The following is a 17,346-nucleotide window of genomic DNA, read 5'->3' on the forward strand; positions in this document are numbered from 1 at the left end:
TTTCCTATCCTGTTAATCACAAAATAATGAGTTTAACAATACCTATTTTTTAGTATTTCATTCTCAAATAGGGGATCAATTAAGTTTAAACACAGGTTTTCAACTTCTTCATTTACAAAACCATAGTGCCTTTGGAGCTTTACATTACAAATGCTTTATATTAATGATGTCACTATATGATTACTTTTAATGGCAAAAACTGCAATTACTTTTGCACCAACCTAATACTTATTATCTGCTGGGTTGCATTTCTCATATATTTCCTTGTCTATAACAGTACTCACTAACTATCATTTAAATGACTAAAAGAAGAAAACAAGAAAAAAAATAAGGAAGGGAGGGAAGGGAAAAAAGAAAAAAACAAAGAAAGGAATGAATATAAGGAGAAAATAGAAAAAAAGGCAAAACTATGGGAATGAAAACCTACTAAGTGGTTGCTAGAGTTGATGGAAAGGAAAGACGTTGTTAGTTTTTCGTTTGTTTGTTTGTTTTTTACTACAGAGGGTCAATACATGGAAAATGTTAGCATGATGGAACCCTTACATATGATTAAGTAGTGGTGAATATATGACTACATACATTTGCCAAAACACGTAGAAGGCTTAAGCTTTAAGAGTGAATACTGCTAATTGCAAATTAAAAATAGAAGTAAACCAAGATGTTGCAGAAACCTAAGATGGAATACAGCCTGTGACAAATGAATCCAACAGTATATATAAATATATGGCATAGCCTCACCAATGAGGGTAGGAGTAAAGGAGAGAGCTAGGACACTTCAGGAAACATCATCTTGACTGGATGTTGTAACAGCAAAAATAATAATATTTTCTAATTTCCTTGAGACATCCTCTTTGACTTATAGGTCATCTAAAAGTATGATGCTTAATTTCCTCATATTTTGTAATTTTTAAGATATATTTCTGTTTTTGATGTCTAGCTTAATTACATTGGACTGACAAAACACTTATTATTTCTATGTTTAAAAATGTGTTCAGGTGTGTTTTATGGGCCTAAATATGGTCTATCTTGGCATGTGTTCCGTGTGATTTTGAGAAGAATGTGTATTCTATTGTAGTTCAGTAGAGTGATCTATGAAAGTCAGTTAGATCAAATTGGTTGATAGTGTTGTTCAAATCATTTTTTTTTTCTTACTGGTTTACTCCCTCCATTTTTGTCTGAGAAAATATTTCTCCTTCACTTTTGAGGAATATATTTCCTGGACCTAGAATTATGTGTTGACAGTAGTATTTCATTACGTTTAAGATTTTATTATTTTCCTCTTTCTTGCATGATTTCTGACAAAAAATTTACTGTAATTCTTATCCTTATTTTTCTGTAGATAATCAGTCTTTTTTTTCTGTTGCTGTCTTCAAGATTTTTTGTTTGTCTTTAGTTCCCAGCAGTTTCAATAAAATATGCTGTGTGTGTGTGTGTGTGTGTGTGTGTGTGTGTGTGTGTGTGTGTAATTTATTCCTGGTGTTCTCAGAGTGTCTTCTATCTATGCTTTTGGTTTCTGTCTATATTTTTGGAAAGTTTTTGACCACTATTTCTTTAAACATTTTCTGCTTTGCTATTTTTTCTCCTAGGATTACAAATGTTAGATCTACGACATATCCTCAGGGTCTCGAATCCTTTCCTGGGTTGTGTCAAGTCTATCAATTTGCCAGTCAAATGAATTCTTTTTCTCTGTTAGTAAATTTTTTATAGCATTTCTAGTTATTCTTTGTTGCAGTTTCCTTCTCTGTGCTGAATTTATCTATGTGATCTTGAATCTTGTCTATCTTTATCATCAGAATATTTAGTATAATAATCAAAGTTATTTTAAATCCCCTGCTCAAGAGTTTCAACATCTGTGTAACAACTGACTCTTATTCTGATTATTGTTTTTTTAAAAAATCTTCAGACCTTGTTTATACTTTTCTGTGTGTCTTGTAATTTTTTATTGAATGCCTGATTTACGGTATAGTCATTAGATAAACATGAGCCCACTTTCTTTCTACGACAGCCTTAGTACAGGGGATTGTGTTAATCTAGTCCACAAGAGAGGAAACTAAACACTTAAACAAAAGGATTTTGTCACTCCTGACAAACAACACTGAACCTAGTATATGACCTAAGAATCAAGCTAAATTACTTCACATTACTCTGATGTAAGACGTGTGCACTGACAATCATTAGTATGCCTCATTTATTCTTTGATATAACATGATACTAGTGCTGTTAGGTTATCAATAATAAATTCACAGGATAGAAGGGCTCTTTGAGCTTCTAATATTTATTTACATTAGTTAATTTATGTTTATAATGCTATTACAGGAAGAGAAACCACACCATTGTTTTAAAAAATTTATGCTATTATTCTATTACATTCTTAACATAAAATGAAGTAAAGTATAAACTTTCTTCATCATAATATCTAATTGATGCCAAAATAAAGTCAAGTAATGAATATTTGCAAAGTGAATTTAGGAATTAAGCTTAATGTAGTTCCTAAATTTGTCTTTTACTGTCATTTTATGGGAAAAACTTCCCTATTTTTATGGTTCTCTGAAATGAAGGAAGTAATTCACAGCCAAATCAGTCAAATTCGTAGGTTTTTAAATTATTTTTGTCAGAGTCAATGCTAATTTGTTTCAAAATGAAAGGGTAAACATTGAATTAGGAACTTATAAATATCCCTGGAAAGAAAGGGAGTGAGGCACATTGTCCACATCAAAACCAGGAGCTACATCCACTAGTTTGCACCCTGGAAACAAAGTATCCTTTTTTTTTTTTTTATGTTAAGATGTTCCCATATTAAAAACTCCTCTACCAGATTTCAGTCAGATGGACTTTAATAGTATACTTGTAAATACATGGCATATTTACATTCTTTCATAATTTGCAGAGATTGATGACACAATCTAGTCTGTATAAATCTAGTCCGCCTCACACCCGAGTTCTCATTTTAACACTGTATGAAGCGAGACTTAGCAAAGAAATTTGTTTTCCCTACACTCAGACTGGACTCAAGAGTTCACATAAACCCTAGAAAAAACAGATCAGTTCCATTCATAAAGCCTCATGTGCTTCCGAAGAACTGAAAAATAGGGTCAAGTAAGTCTCTCTTACTTAACATGCTATTTCAAGAAAAAAATAAGGAAAAGGATAATGAAACACTTTTTATCAAATTGTGTGTCAGTGAAAACCTGATGTACAATACCAAAGATCACTAGAGTAAAGGCCACTCAGTGTGTGGTCAAAACTATGTTGAACAGGTAAGCAGCTTAGCCAAGATTAAAAATATGTTTTGAGAAATATGATGATTTTTTTCCAGCCTAGATTTTGACAAGGATTATGAAAGCATCCACAATCTTATCAAAAAAAAAACTTGGAAGTTCATTATATTATTAAAATGCATAGCATATAAGCAATACATTCTCACTTCACAAAAAATAGATTACAGAAAATAAAAGAAAAATATAAAAATAAGTATAAAAACAAAGTCATCTTCTAATTCATAATAACTCATTAAATATTTTACCAATAATTATGTTCTTATCTACTACACAATTTTTTATTTTAAATTAGTTTTCTGTCGTATATAAAGTTGGTGCTCTTTTTACAGTGCTACAAGTCTCTAGAGGAGGAATATTATTCTTGTGTCTATTTGCTGTTTTAGTTATTTATTTGTATTTATTTATTTGTTTTATAATTTTAACTTCTATTTTGGATTCAGGGGCTACATGTGCAGGTTTGTTACACAGGTATATTGCATGATGCTGAGGTTTGGGGTAAGGATGCATCCCTTCACCCAGGTATTCAGCATAGTACTCAACAGGTAGTTTTTCAGCCCACTTCCTCTCCTCCCTCCCCCCACTAGTATTCCCCAGTCTCTCGTGTTGCCATCTTTATGTCCAGATGTACTTAATGTTTAGCTCCCATTTATAAGGGAGAACACGAATATTTGGTTTTCTGTTCCTGCATTATTAATTTACTTATGACAATGGCCACCAACTGTATTCATGTTACTGAAAAGGACATGATTTTATTCTCTTTATGGCTTATTTTTGCAATATTTAACATTTAAATATTCACTTAGCAATATATCATGAACCTAATATTATTATTCTTAATAAAACTTCTTGTTGGGATTTTATATTTTTCATATTATGAAATTCTAAATAATGCTATAAGTGTCCTTGTATATGCAATTTTTTGGTACAAGTGGAGCTATTTTGTTTTTGAAGAAGAAGCCATAACTTTAATAATCAATCCGTTGGAGAATGGTTTTAAGTTCTTTGAGCAAAATTGAGCCTAATTAAGACACACCTGAGAATATGGCTTCTCCACTATTCTTCAGAAATAGAGAAAAAAAATTATGATCAAGTTTAAGATTACAAATTTTTCTAAGTAGGTGATACCAATCTCCCACTGAATTCATAAAAACAAAATATGAAGAAGCACCCATAGAATGGTGACATTTAAGCAATTTTATTTCCTGGTGAGATCTCCAAGATAAATTAATTGCAAAATGTGTCCCTGGGGAGCTAAATGAGTTGACATTTACTTTCAGACATTTTAGTTAGAAGTCAATTAACTGTTGAACGGTATCTGCTAATATATATATATATATTGGCTTTAGTGATATTCATGTTAAGTCATAGAGACAATAGTTAAATAGCAGGGCCAACTATTCTGTTAAGGGTTTTCCTAGACAGACTAAAAAAGCAATGTATTCTTTTGTTTCTCTCTAAAAGAAGAAAAACATAATTTAAAAATATAGTGCATATTTTCTAAAACAATAAATTTATAGTATTAATATCCATAGGGTCAATCAAAATGAAGCTTCTCCTTTGGGCCTGCATTGTATGTGCTGCTTTTGCAAGGAAGGTAAGTAAATGGACTTCCAAAATTGTAACAATTGTATAACCATTAGATAATTGTTGATAGGGATTTGTGCTTATGATAAAGTTACTATAATGTTTATAATAAAGCAGCAAAGAGACATAGATGGACATGAGGTTTGTAGTGTCAGACTTTTCAAAGGAAAATTTAGAAATTAAAATAATAAAGTTGTAATATCTGAAAATAGATAAACAGCAAGGAAAGGAGGTGAGTTCTGAAATGTAGGAGGCTGGAGGCAGAAAAATTATAGAAAAGCAGGATCCCATGTAGATTATCTTAACAGAGTTTATCTCTTCAAATTATAGAATGCTGGATTGGGCTTCCTATGGCTGTGAAGTGCCATTGCTGGAGGTATTTATGTACAGACATTAGGGATACTTGATGGAATAGAAGTAAATGCACATCATACCTTTAGTGGAATGTAAAGTAATATAGTGCAATGTAATGGCCTTCAGTGTAATGTAAGTAGATTAAATTCTAGTGTAAGAGAAATCTGATGCAAATTCTTAATCCTAGCCAGTGAATATGCTAAATATTATCTTTTTTTAAATGGAGAAAATAATAACACCTACACCATAAAATTGTTTTAAAGATTTTATAAGATAATTATATAAAGTGCTTAGCAGAGTACCTCGGGTATCGTAGAAACTCAACTGCTACATGATACTATTTACTATTGTTATTACCATGCCATCCAAATGTTAAACTATTGTTTTTGTTCCCTAAAATTAGATAAATTAAGCTCCAATTATTAAAATAACAAATGATGATTTTCCTGTACTGCTTTTTATTTTTATTCTGTAGTTCATAATCTGTGGTCAATTCACAAACCATATTGAAGCTTCATTGGAAACCAAATGGATATATGGTCCTTCTGGTACTGTGATGAGCGGCAAAGACCACTCTTTTTTTTTTTTTTTTTTTTTTTTTTTTTTTTTTTTTTTGAGACGGAGTTCTGCTCTATCGCCCAAGCTGGAGTGCAGTGGCGCGATCTCGGCTCACTGCAAACTCAGCCTTAGGGTTCACGCCATTCTCCTGCCTCAGCCTCCCAAGTAGCCCAGCTAATTTTTTGTATTTTTAGTAGAGACGGGGTTTCACCTTGTAAGCCAGGATGGTCTCGATTTCCTGACATTGTGATCTGCCCGCGTTGGCCTCCCAAAGTGCTGGGTTTACAGGCGTGAGCCACCACGCCCGGCGCAAAGCACTCTTTACCACACAGACGCGCACACACACACACACACACACACACACACACACACACACACTACGGACAAAACCTGGGAGATAAAAAGTGAATAGCAAAATCAGATATATGAATGAGAGCTGAATGATCTTTCAGATAATAAAGATTTATGTACATGTTGAATATTACAAACCAAAATCCATCCAGCCAAAGTAAAACTCCCTGAGGAAATTGTTTAAGTCAAAACCATATAATGATAATGATGATGATTATTAAAAACATTCAATCCAGTGACTCAAATGTCAAGAAAATTAACTATAAGTATTGTTAAACTTTGCAAATTTTTCAGCAATATGGAAATGTGGGTACAGATGTTTTCAAATACATAACCACATTAAAATATATTTTCCTTTCTTTTAGAGACTGTTCCCCTTCAACGATGAGGTAAAACTTTTTTTTTTCTTTACATGCAAGTATATTTGTTTTTATCTTAAAATATATTTTACATTTTAAAACTCTCTGATTCCTTTACAATGAAATTTAATGACTGCTATTGCTCTTAAAATAATAGTGCTATTAAACTCTTCTGATTTGATAGAAAATTTTATGGAATGTGTTTGTGCTCAACATATTTAGCAAAAGGTCTTTAGTCTTTTTAATGAGCAGAAGCATTAAGTGCACTCCCTTTGCAGCGTAAGAAAATTTTTGCTATGACAAGGTTTTCCCCTCATGCCTCTAAAATACATTATCGATATGTCCTAAGTTTACTTGAACAAAGTTAGTGATGAATCTGGAGATGCTCTGTCTGCATGAAGGGTTAGAGCAAAAGAAAGCATGAAGTAGTGGGCCAGCCATATATTCAGGTGTGAACCACTAGCAGGACGAGTATATCCCAATGAGTTAGATGATTTCTCTGCAGGAAATACCCATAAATTATCCCTATGAGACCAAAGAACATACTGATTAACTGACGTTAGATTTTTTTTCAGTTCTTTGTTACTTGTGCCTCAATTTCTGGTAATGGAAGAGTACTAAGAAAATTACACTTATACCTATCCACAAGTATGCCATAAATCAACATGACACTCTAGCAAAGAAAGCCCAAGAGACATAATCTGTGATGTGCACACTTTTGACCAACAATGATCAGACATATAACAAAGGAGTGGAAATCTTTTGAAAATAGTGTTTTAAAATAGAAACTGTGTTAGATCTTATTTTGAATTTCTTATGAGTTAATATTTAAGTCTGCAAATTCTAGGGTTCTATTATCCACAATACAAATAATTGATATTTGCCTCTATGAACACCTGGGGACATACATACATTAATTATGTATGTATATCATACCTCAAGGGTCTCTGGCAATATGACTCGTGAGAAAAATTTAACTCAGTAATTCAGGAAACCTACCTAAAATTGGAAAAAAATTAAATGTTAATTAAGACGCTTGACTGGCTGGGGAATGCAGCATCCCAGACATAAGAAGAAAGAAACCTTGACTGTTTTTCCAGTATGTAGGATCCCAATACCTAGCACAGAGACGGCACAGAGAAGGTACTTATTTTATACTTTAAAAAATAAATCATCGAACTTCCATCAAGAAGAACCTTAAAATATCTCAAAGACCCTGAGAAACAACCTACATTTATTGGGAAACTTCTCAGTATTGTATATTACTATATATAATAATAATATTATATACAATAACATTAACAACATCTACATCCAGTCTGCTCACCGTCTTATTTATTTATTTATTTATTTATTTATTTATTTTTATTTTTTTTTTTTTTAAGACAGAGTCTCGCTCTGTTGCCAGACTGGAGTGCAGTGGCCTGATCTCAGCTCACTGCAACCTCTGGCTCCCAGGTTCAAGCAATTCTCCTGTTTCTGCCTCCCAAGTAGCTGGGACTACAGGTGCCCGCCACCACACCCAGTCACTTTTTTTGTATTTTTAGTAGAGACGGAGTTTCACCATGTTGGCCAGGATGGTCTCGATCTCTTGACCTCGTGATCCTCCTGCCTCAGCCTCCCAATCTGCTGACCCTCTTAATGAAAATTTAAGATGCACAGTGTTAAAGGAAGAGAAGCATTGATAAAGAGAGGTAGGAAGTTGAGAAAGATAAGTCTGGAATATGGGACACCTGGAAGAGGAATAATGAACCAGAGGCTTCTGTGGACACTTTAGAGACCCAGAGAGTGCTGAGGGCAGTGGGAAAGACAATGGAGGGTGCAGAGAAGAAGGCCTGGAGCTACTAATCTCATAATCCTCTATCAATCCTAAAAGTGCGAGTGCTTTCATTCTATCTTTGTCCTGGCCTAGGTTAGCATATTCTGTGGACTATAACACTCTTATTTGCTTAAACACAAAATATTTCCTCTTCAGTTGGAGTTAATTCAATTTTCTTAAGAGATTATTACTTCTTACTTCAAAAATATGGAAATACAGTAGCCTTAAGAAAGAGAAGAGATTGGAATTCTTTCAAAATATCATTACTTATCATATATCATCACAGTTGTACCGTAAGTAATATATGGACAGGACAAATACAATCAACTTCGACTTCCTTGTTTCTCCTTTAGGATTACAATGACTATCATCACCCACTTCATCCATCTCTGAATATTCCTTATGGCATACGGAATTTGCCACCTCCTCTTTACTATCCCCCAGTGAATACAGTCCCCAGTTACCCTGGGAATACTTACACTGACACCCGGTTACCTCCGTATCCCTGGATTCTAACTGCTCCTGGATTCCGCTATGTCTATCACATCCCTGGTTTTCCCTTAGCTACTCGGTTGAATGTTCCTCCGCTCCCTCCTAGGGATTTCCCCTTTGTCCCTCCTTCAAGGATTTTTTCAGCACCTGCAGCACCCGCTTACCCACCTATTGCAGCTAAGCCTGCTGCAGCTGCACCTCCTACAGCCACACCTGTAGCAGCTGATCCTGCTGCAGAGGCCCCTGTTGCAGCTGAGCCTGCTGCAGAGGCACTTATTGGAGCTGAGCCCTCTGCAGAGGCACCTGTTGCAGCCGAGACTGCTGCAGAGGCACCTGTTGCAGCCGAGACTGCTGCAGAGGCACCTGTTGGAGCCGAGCCTGCTGCAGAGGCACCTGTTGGAGCCGAGCCTGCTGCAGAGGCACCTGTTGGAGCCGAGACTGCTGCAGAGGCACCTGTTGCAGCCGAGACTGCTGCAGAGGCACCTGTTGGAGCGGAGCCTGCTGCAGAGGCACCTGTTGCAGCCGAGACTGCTGCAGAGGCACCTGTTGGAGCTGAGCCCGCTGCAGATTCACCTTCACCAGCTGAGCCTGCTACAGCCAAGCCTGCTGCCCCAGAACCTCACCCTTCTCCCTCTCTTCACCAGGTAGGTTGCTTATATCTTACCACTATAAAGTATGATAAATGAGATTTGTAGAAGTGAAAAAAAAAAAAAAAACACTCCCCAAGCAAACCTATATCAACTTAGATATTTTGAATAGCTTTATTGAGATACAATTGACATACCACAAACTACACATATTGAAAGTGTATACTTAGATATGTTTTGACATATGTATACACTCATGAAAAGAATTACCAGGATGGGGAATGTATCTACCACAGTCAAAAGTTTCCTCCTGTTTCTCTGTAATCCCACATTCCCCATCCTCCCATCTCTGGACTGTGTTTTGTCACAACAAATTGGTTTACATTTTCTAGAATTTTATGAAAGTGGAATAGTATTGTATGTACTCTTGTGTCAGACATCATTCACGTTTAGAGATTTATCCGTGAAGTTGTATTTACTAACAGTTTGGTTCTTTGCAGATTATTATTTTATTATACAGATACACCATAATTTATGTACCCATTCATCTGTTAAACAGATTTTAGCTTCCAAACTGGATGCATTTATTTACTTATTGCATTCTATAATGGCTTAAACATCCAGTACAATGTCAAATAAAAGTGATTAGATGGACATCCCTGCTCTGTTCCTAATATTAGGGGAAAGCATTAAGTTTTTTAACATATCTTTACGCACACACATGCACATGTATATGTATCTACATACCCTCCTCCTCCTGGGGCCATGTATACATTGTACACACATATTATTATATCTATAACATACACCATGTGTACATAATGTGTATATGTAGTATACACATATGTGTGTGTATGGACATATATATTCATGAGTTTTATTCTGGAATGCTATTAAGTTAGTATGCTTTTACACTTTATTAAACAGGAACAGATAAATATTTTTATCCAAGGCTAATTTTTCCTTTATTGAGATCAAACCATTCTGAGTGCTCAAACTTATGTCCTGTGAATTTTGTGGTTTTTCACTCTGGCTGGGGGGATGAAGAACTTTTTCCTGCCCTATGTGAGTACCAATTGTTGTTCTATTCTGTCCTTTCAGGTAGTTCTCTACCTGACCTCAGGTAGTATCTTCATATAATTAATCAATACTCAGTTGAAATGTGAGGGTATCCTGTTTTAAAAAAAAAATCAACTTTTATTTTAGACACAGGGGTTACATGGGGTACATATGCAGATTTGTTACATGGGGATATGTTGTGATGCAGAGGTTTAGAGAATGAATCCCTTCTCCATGGTAGTGAGCACACTAGCCAAGAGGTAGTTTCATAACCCAGCCCTAACCACCACCTTCTAGTAGGCCACAGTGTTCATTGTTCCTATATTTATATATATGTGTGCTCAATGCTTAACTCCCATTTATAAGTGAGAACACACGATATCTAGATCTTTGTATCTACATCTTTGTGCCCTGTTTTCCCATCAGGTACTCTGCCTGTAAATGTCAGCTATCTTGACCTTCCTGGAGTCCCAGCTCCATCTACTTAACTCAGAGAATCTGCTGGGACACACACTCTCTCTCTCTCTCTCTCTGTCTCTCTCTCTCTCTCTCTCTCTCTCTCTCTCTCTCTGTCTCTGTGTGTGTGTGTGTGTGTGTGTATATGTGTGTGTGTGTGTGTGTTTTCTCTTGCACCAAGCTGTGGAAACTCACTCCAGGCAGTAAGGTAGGACAATCATAGAGAACAACTACCTTGCTTCCTGTCTTTTAGTGATCACTGTTTTACACAGCCTGATAGTTAGATCTTGAAAAATTGTTCCTTTTCATTTTTCTTCTCATGTTTGCACATTATTTTTGTTTTGAGCAAGAGAGTAAATGCAGTTTCTATTATTCATCTTGAACTTTAGCAAAGTTTACTAAACTTTTAGAAAAACAATTGTTCTCAAACAAAAAAAATTTAAGAAGCACCTAGTCCCTAAATTTTAGCAGATATGACCCAAGGAATTAGACTATTTTACCAAAGGGAAACCACGAATCTGAAATACATAGAAGATACTCTGAACCCTGGCGAGAGGAAACAAATGGAAGTTTAAATCCACCAATGAATTATTTATGCAGCACATTGCCACCACTTGGAAAGCTCTAGTAGTTGTTTCCTGGGAGATAAGAACTCTTTTTCTTTTAAGATATTCACCAGTGGGTTACATTCAATGGTGTTTGCAGCTTCTCTAGAAAGGTATGATGAGCAAGGCTTGTTCTCCAATGCTTCACATATTAAACATGTTCATTCAGTAGATTTGACACAAGCACTTTCCATCTGCCGGGGTATTATGGATACTGTATATATATACCTGTAGCTCAGGGTTCACATGAGAGTAGAAGGAAATGATAGAAAGTGAAGATAAAAAGAAATAGAACCTGATAAGAAGGGACCTTGGAAACACTACTCAATACTTTGGACTTTAGCCTGTAGCCAAAGCAATTTATTAGAGACCTTCACTGAGAGGAGTGATTCAACCAGTTCTCTGTTTCAGAAAGCTAAATCAAGTAGCAGTATAGAATATTTTAAACATGTTAAGAAGAGATCAGCAGAACACAACTTCTTAGAGAAGAAAGATTATTTAGAAAAGATAAGCCCAATACTATGAAATAAAGTACATTTGATTATTTGATTGTTTATGAAAAGATCTTTTTTTATGTTTTCTAGGCAAATCAGTGAAATTCTCTAGAAGAGTACCATGGGTTCATTTCTGTAAGTCATATGTGATAATATAATTTAGAAATTACAGATAAAGAGGTTAAATCTCATAATCAGAAGCTACCTTGGAATGTATTATGTTTTTTACTACATGAAAATGAGAAAGTGGAGCTTAGAGAAGCACTGGTAGTTTGTGTCTCAGAAACTTTCAAACTATTAACTGACGTCTTGTGTAAGGAACTCAGGCTACTTTTCAACAACTAGCGAATTCCTCCTTAAATTGATCCAAATTGATTATGACTTGAAGATTCTAAAATAACAGTAGTTAATATAGGTAAAAACCTTTAACGTGGAAGAAGAGGGTAGGAGTCTACATGGAAAGAGGCATTGTTTACGTTCTCACAGATTGTTCTGTATGCTAACCCTTCAGCCACCATCCTACCCCATATTAAGAACTACTGTTTTAGAAAACAAACAATTTAGACCTGAAGTCTCCCTGTCCCCACATTGCACCACTCAAAGGCACAAACAAACAGCTCAACTGGACTCACTGTGCCTTAGTCATCTGATCAGGGGATAAGCAAGAAATCTGGCCATCTTAATTTCAGGTTCTCATCTTTCATCCCTTCTCAAAGATGTTCCAATTTTAATGTTTACCAGAAAGGTAAATGACAAGGCTTTGACTGTCAGCCAAATCAAAGTTATTTCTGATGTGACATCATTAGCTAAAGTAGAATTGAAAAGCAAATGTGATGGTAGTTATTGTTGTTGTTGGTACCTCTTTACAGCAGCCATTGCCAAAGAAACTAAAAGATATCCATTTTTAGTTAAACCCTGACTATTGCTATTTTGTTTGGTTTTCATTTATTTTACTTTTATGTAAAATGAACAATTGGCTAGTGAGTTAGTTCAAGGTATTAGATACATATAATAGTTTCATACATTCTGTAGTCATTTATATTTAGTATTTTGCCATATAAATTACCCAATTCACAACAGGTAAAGGAAAACAAATACTACCTCTTGGGAAAAGTCTATTAAGGCAGAGAAGGAACTTCACATCATTTGATATCAGGAGATAGTGTTGATCTGAAATCAGCACCCACACAGAAAACATCCTGTGTAATGTATACAGGCAATCAAATAAATTATAACATTGAATTCATATTACATTTTTAAATGAATTGTTATGAGAATGCATTATTAATTGTTACAGGTACACATAATTATTGCAAGAATGCATAAAATCTTCAAGAAGACAAAAGAAAACAAGATGAGTCTCTTAAAAGTATATTTTATTTGTAGCACGAATTTGTAGAAAATCATTCAATAGTCTTTTTAAAATAACATTAAAATCATAAATCAAGAAAAATAATTGTGCTTTAAGTGGGAGTCATTTGGTCATTTTATTATACTAAACTAATATGTTATTTTCTTCTTTCAGATACTGATGCAGAAATCAGTGAAATCTACAAAAATTTTCTTTCTTTTCCAAAGACTATTTCATTCTGTTGTATTCAGAGTATTCATCTCACTACATTGATTTGTTTGTGTTGGTTTTTCCTTGGACTTAATTTATATTGAAATAACATTGATAATTCAATACATAAAATAGATAATTTAGACTAATGGTGATAAGGTCTGAATGAAAACTACTCTAGGGAGGACTGAAATGACAATCATTCAGCCTAGTCTGGAGTCCAATTATACAACTACTACAGGATGATGTTAGTATTGGTTTTGAATGTAATAGGTTTTTTTCCTGAACAAGCATATTTTGTAATCAAGGATGATTTTGTCACAAAACAGTAAAGCATCTGTGTTTAACCTATGGTAAACAACATGTTAATGAACTATGCTATCCATGACTTAATGGGCAGTTCAAATGCGACATTTACAGTTTTTCATCTCTTTTATGCCAGCACACAATCAATTCATCACCAATTGTCGTTTGATCTACTTCACAAAATATACCCCCAAATCCTAATACTTCTAACCTGCTCCACTGCATCTAGCCAACTCTAGCTATTGTTATTCCTAACAGAAATGGAGAAAGAGCCTCCTTTTTTTTTTTTTTTTTTTTTTTGCGAAGTCTCACACTGTCGCCCAGCTGGAGTGCAGGGGCGCCAACTCGGCTCACTGCAACCTCCATCTCCCGGGTTCAAGTGATTTTCCTGCTTCAGCCTCCCGAGTAGTCGGGACTATAGGCACGTGCCACCACGCCCGGCTAATTTTTTTTTTATTTTAGTAGAGACAGGGGTTCACTATGTTAGCCAGGATGGTCTTGATCTCTGACCTCGTGATGTGTCTGCCTCGGCCTCCCAAAGTCCTGGGATTACAGGCGTGAGCCACTGCGCCCTGCCGGAATTGCCTATTAACCGGTCTACCTGCTTCCACCTTTCCTCCACCTGATCACATACACACATGCATTATCCACTGAGCAGTTACAATCAGACGTCAAATCAAACACTATTCAGATAAGATCTCTGAAAAGCCTCTGATACTTTCTCTTTTAACATGGAATATATTCTAAACACCTCTCCAAGGACGCAAGACTTACCTGGGCGAACTAATTCTAACTTCGTTCCCAATCATTCTCCATCTTGCCCCATGCTCCTGGTGCAGCAGCTTTTTTTTTTTTTTTTCCTTTTTCAAATATGTTGGTTTTGATTTTATCCAAGAACCTTTGCCCTGATGTATGAATAAGTGCTTTTCTACTTTGGGGGTCTCATGTAGAAATCCTGCTTCAGAATGGTCTTCCCTGAACACTCTATCTACATACATCCCTCTTCTGCAACCCAGTGCTTTTCGTTCTATTACTGACTTCTTTTCCTTGTAGAAGTTACTATTACTGCTTTTTACCTTTTTGATTTATTTGTGTATTGTGTTTGTTGTTACCCTCATCTTATCTCCACAAAAATATATGCTCCATAAAAACAGGCATTTCTGTGTCTTATTCAGCGCTTTATCAGGGCCTGTAGCAATGCCTGGGACATATTAGGTGACCAGTGAATATTTTTGGAAGGAAAAAAAAAACAGGAAAGAATGAAGTAACAAACAAAGAGTGAAGGAAGAAAACATTTTTACAAACATCCAGAGTATTTTTATTTTGAAATAATTTTGTATTTTTCTCTATATCCTACCTTGGATCAGAATATTACTGTTATGTATAGCCATGAGGACATGGTCTCAAAAACTGAGAAACTTTCTTAGATAGTAAAATTGTTAACTTGAGATGTTTGCTTCCATCTTCTAGAGTCCAGTAGTAGCTAACTTTAATTTGACTTAACCAATAATCTGAAACTATTATTATAGTATCTGTCTTTCACAGATATATGCAATATTCACCTCTAAATATTTAATGATAAATTTGTAATCATACATAATATTCAAGTTTAATGATTATGTTGTCAAAATTCAGGCTTTTTGTATGAATTGAGGATTTAAAGAAGAATTTGTAAATATGACTGGATAAGAAACAACAGGAAGGTGAAGAAGATGAATCAAAATATAAACATCAAGAGGCTACAAAGTCTTAGCAAATTATAATTGCTAATGGGACATTATGTGGTATTTAGTATCACATTTAGAATGTAGTCATTTGTTATGTTTTTCATGGGGCAAGAGAAAGAATTTATTCCAAGAAAAGTTTGGGATTTTTAAAATAAACTTGACATCTTATCATGAGCAATATTTACAGTTTTTGCTTTTACTACAAGGTACTGTAAAATGTTTTGCTCTGATAGTTGTGAGAGTATGAAATTTAAGTCTATCACTACAATAATATTTTGTTTTTAGTGTTCATTTTATTCCTCCTGACTGCACTGAGATGAGTTAGATTGAGTGAAAGGTAAACACTAACATTTGAATTGATGTAATTTCCACTGTGGAACAAACTGTTGTTAGTAAACAGACATCAGCTTTGAGACACAGAAAAGTCATCCAAACCGGAAGATTGGGAACTTCCTCAGTTACTTTGGCTTCCATTTATTACATTCAATTAGTCAAAAATGTTGTTAATTATATATTTTAAAGGCTATTTTTGGTAAGGTCTATAACACATTCAAAATACTACATACAAGTATGTATTATCATAAATAATCCAAAAGAAAACATACATGTAACTACCACCATCTGGAAATTTCACACTAAATTATAAAACATTTCCATCACTGCATATATTGTTTAATGCCCCTTTATCAATCCACCCTCTTCCTTATATGTAGAGTTAAAGACTACTTAGTGGATTAGGGTAACTCATTCTACTTTTAAAAATGATTTTTCCACCTCTAATGTATTCTATAAAATAATATTGTTCACTTTTGCCGACTTTTGAGCTTTTTATTGAAAAATGCTACTGTAAGATTATTTGGAGTATTATATCTTTTGATCAATATTAAGATACATTTGCAGTTTTGTATGTGTGTTTATATCCATCTTACATACTTCTTTACTGTATAGTGTTCCATTTAGCCACTGGAAAATGATATAATGTCGTTGCTTATAGAAAGTGTCTGATTCTTATTCAGTGCTACTTTCCACAGAAAGGTAACTATTCTCATTTATGATTAAGGAATGTTCACTCCTTGGTGTATATGTGCCACATTTTCTTAATCCAGTCTGTCATTGATGAACATTTGGGTTGGTTCCAAGTCTTTGCTATTGTGAAGAGTGCCACAATAAACATACATGTGCACAACATGCACGTTCTGCAGATGTACCCTAGAACATAAAGTATAATTTAAAAAAAGGGGGGGATAAAAAAAAAAGGACTAGAAAAAAAAAGAAATGTTCACTACTTCACACTGGTATCAACCACAAGGACCGCTATACTTCTCTAGCAATTGCCAGATGACCCACTACACATTCTTTCTTCTATTTCTTTCTTTTGTGGCCAGAAAGACAGGTCCTCAAAGAGGTATAAGTTTGTATGTATGATTCCCTAGCTTTTTTCTAAAATTTTAGTATGCATTTATATGGCACTTACAATATATAAAAGAGTTTTATGAGTTTTAAAAATGTACATAAACAAGGCATATAATAAATGGTATATCATTCTGCAACTTACTATTTTTACTCAACATTTATATTTCTGAGACTTTTCATATTTTTGAATGTATTAATAGTTTCACTTTAATTGATGTTTGCCATGAAATATCAAATATATCACATGTTATCTGAGTAAAAAGTAAACTGTATTTCCTATATTATGCTGTAGAACTTGCAGACTAATTTAGTTATAGGCCTCATTTGAGGCCCTTGCAAGTAG

At 34.6% G+C, this 17,346-nt stretch overlaps 1 protein-coding gene across 1 annotated transcript; it reads left to right on the plus strand.

Annotated features, from left to right (window-relative positions):
* The first annotated feature begins 4,821 nt into the window (after positions 1-4,821).
* LOC105477394 (proline rich 27) lies at positions 4,822-15,155 on the plus strand. The gene is made up of 4 exons (XM_011733861.2): positions 4,822-4,872; positions 8,657-9,439; positions 12,087-12,131; positions 13,522-15,155. Exons 1-3 carry the CDS (start codon positions 4,822-4,824, stop codon positions 12,096-12,098), a joined length of 846 nt encoding a protein of 281 aa, XP_011732163.2. The 3' UTR covers positions 12,099-12,131; positions 13,522-15,155.
* Positions 15,156-17,346: the final 2,191 nt, after the last annotated feature.

The sequence above is a fragment of the Macaca nemestrina genome, chromosome 3 (assembly GCF_043159975.1).
Source record: "Macaca nemestrina isolate mMacNem1 chromosome 3, mMacNem.hap1, whole genome shotgun sequence".
NCBI classification, from domain to species: Eukaryota; Metazoa; Chordata; class Mammalia; order Primates; family Cercopithecidae; genus Macaca; species Macaca nemestrina.

What these genes read in the sequence shown, in the direction of transcription:
- LOC105477394 (XM_011733861.2), top strand. Translation starts at nt 4,822, where the DNA reads ATGAAGCTTCTCCTTTGGGCCTGCATTGTATGTGCTGCTTTTGCAAGG. An exon ending in GTGCTGCTTTTGCAAGGAAG is followed by an intron (nt 4,873 to 8,656) that starts GTAAGTAAATGG and finishes TTTCTCCTTTAG; the next exon opens with GATTACAATGACTATCATCA.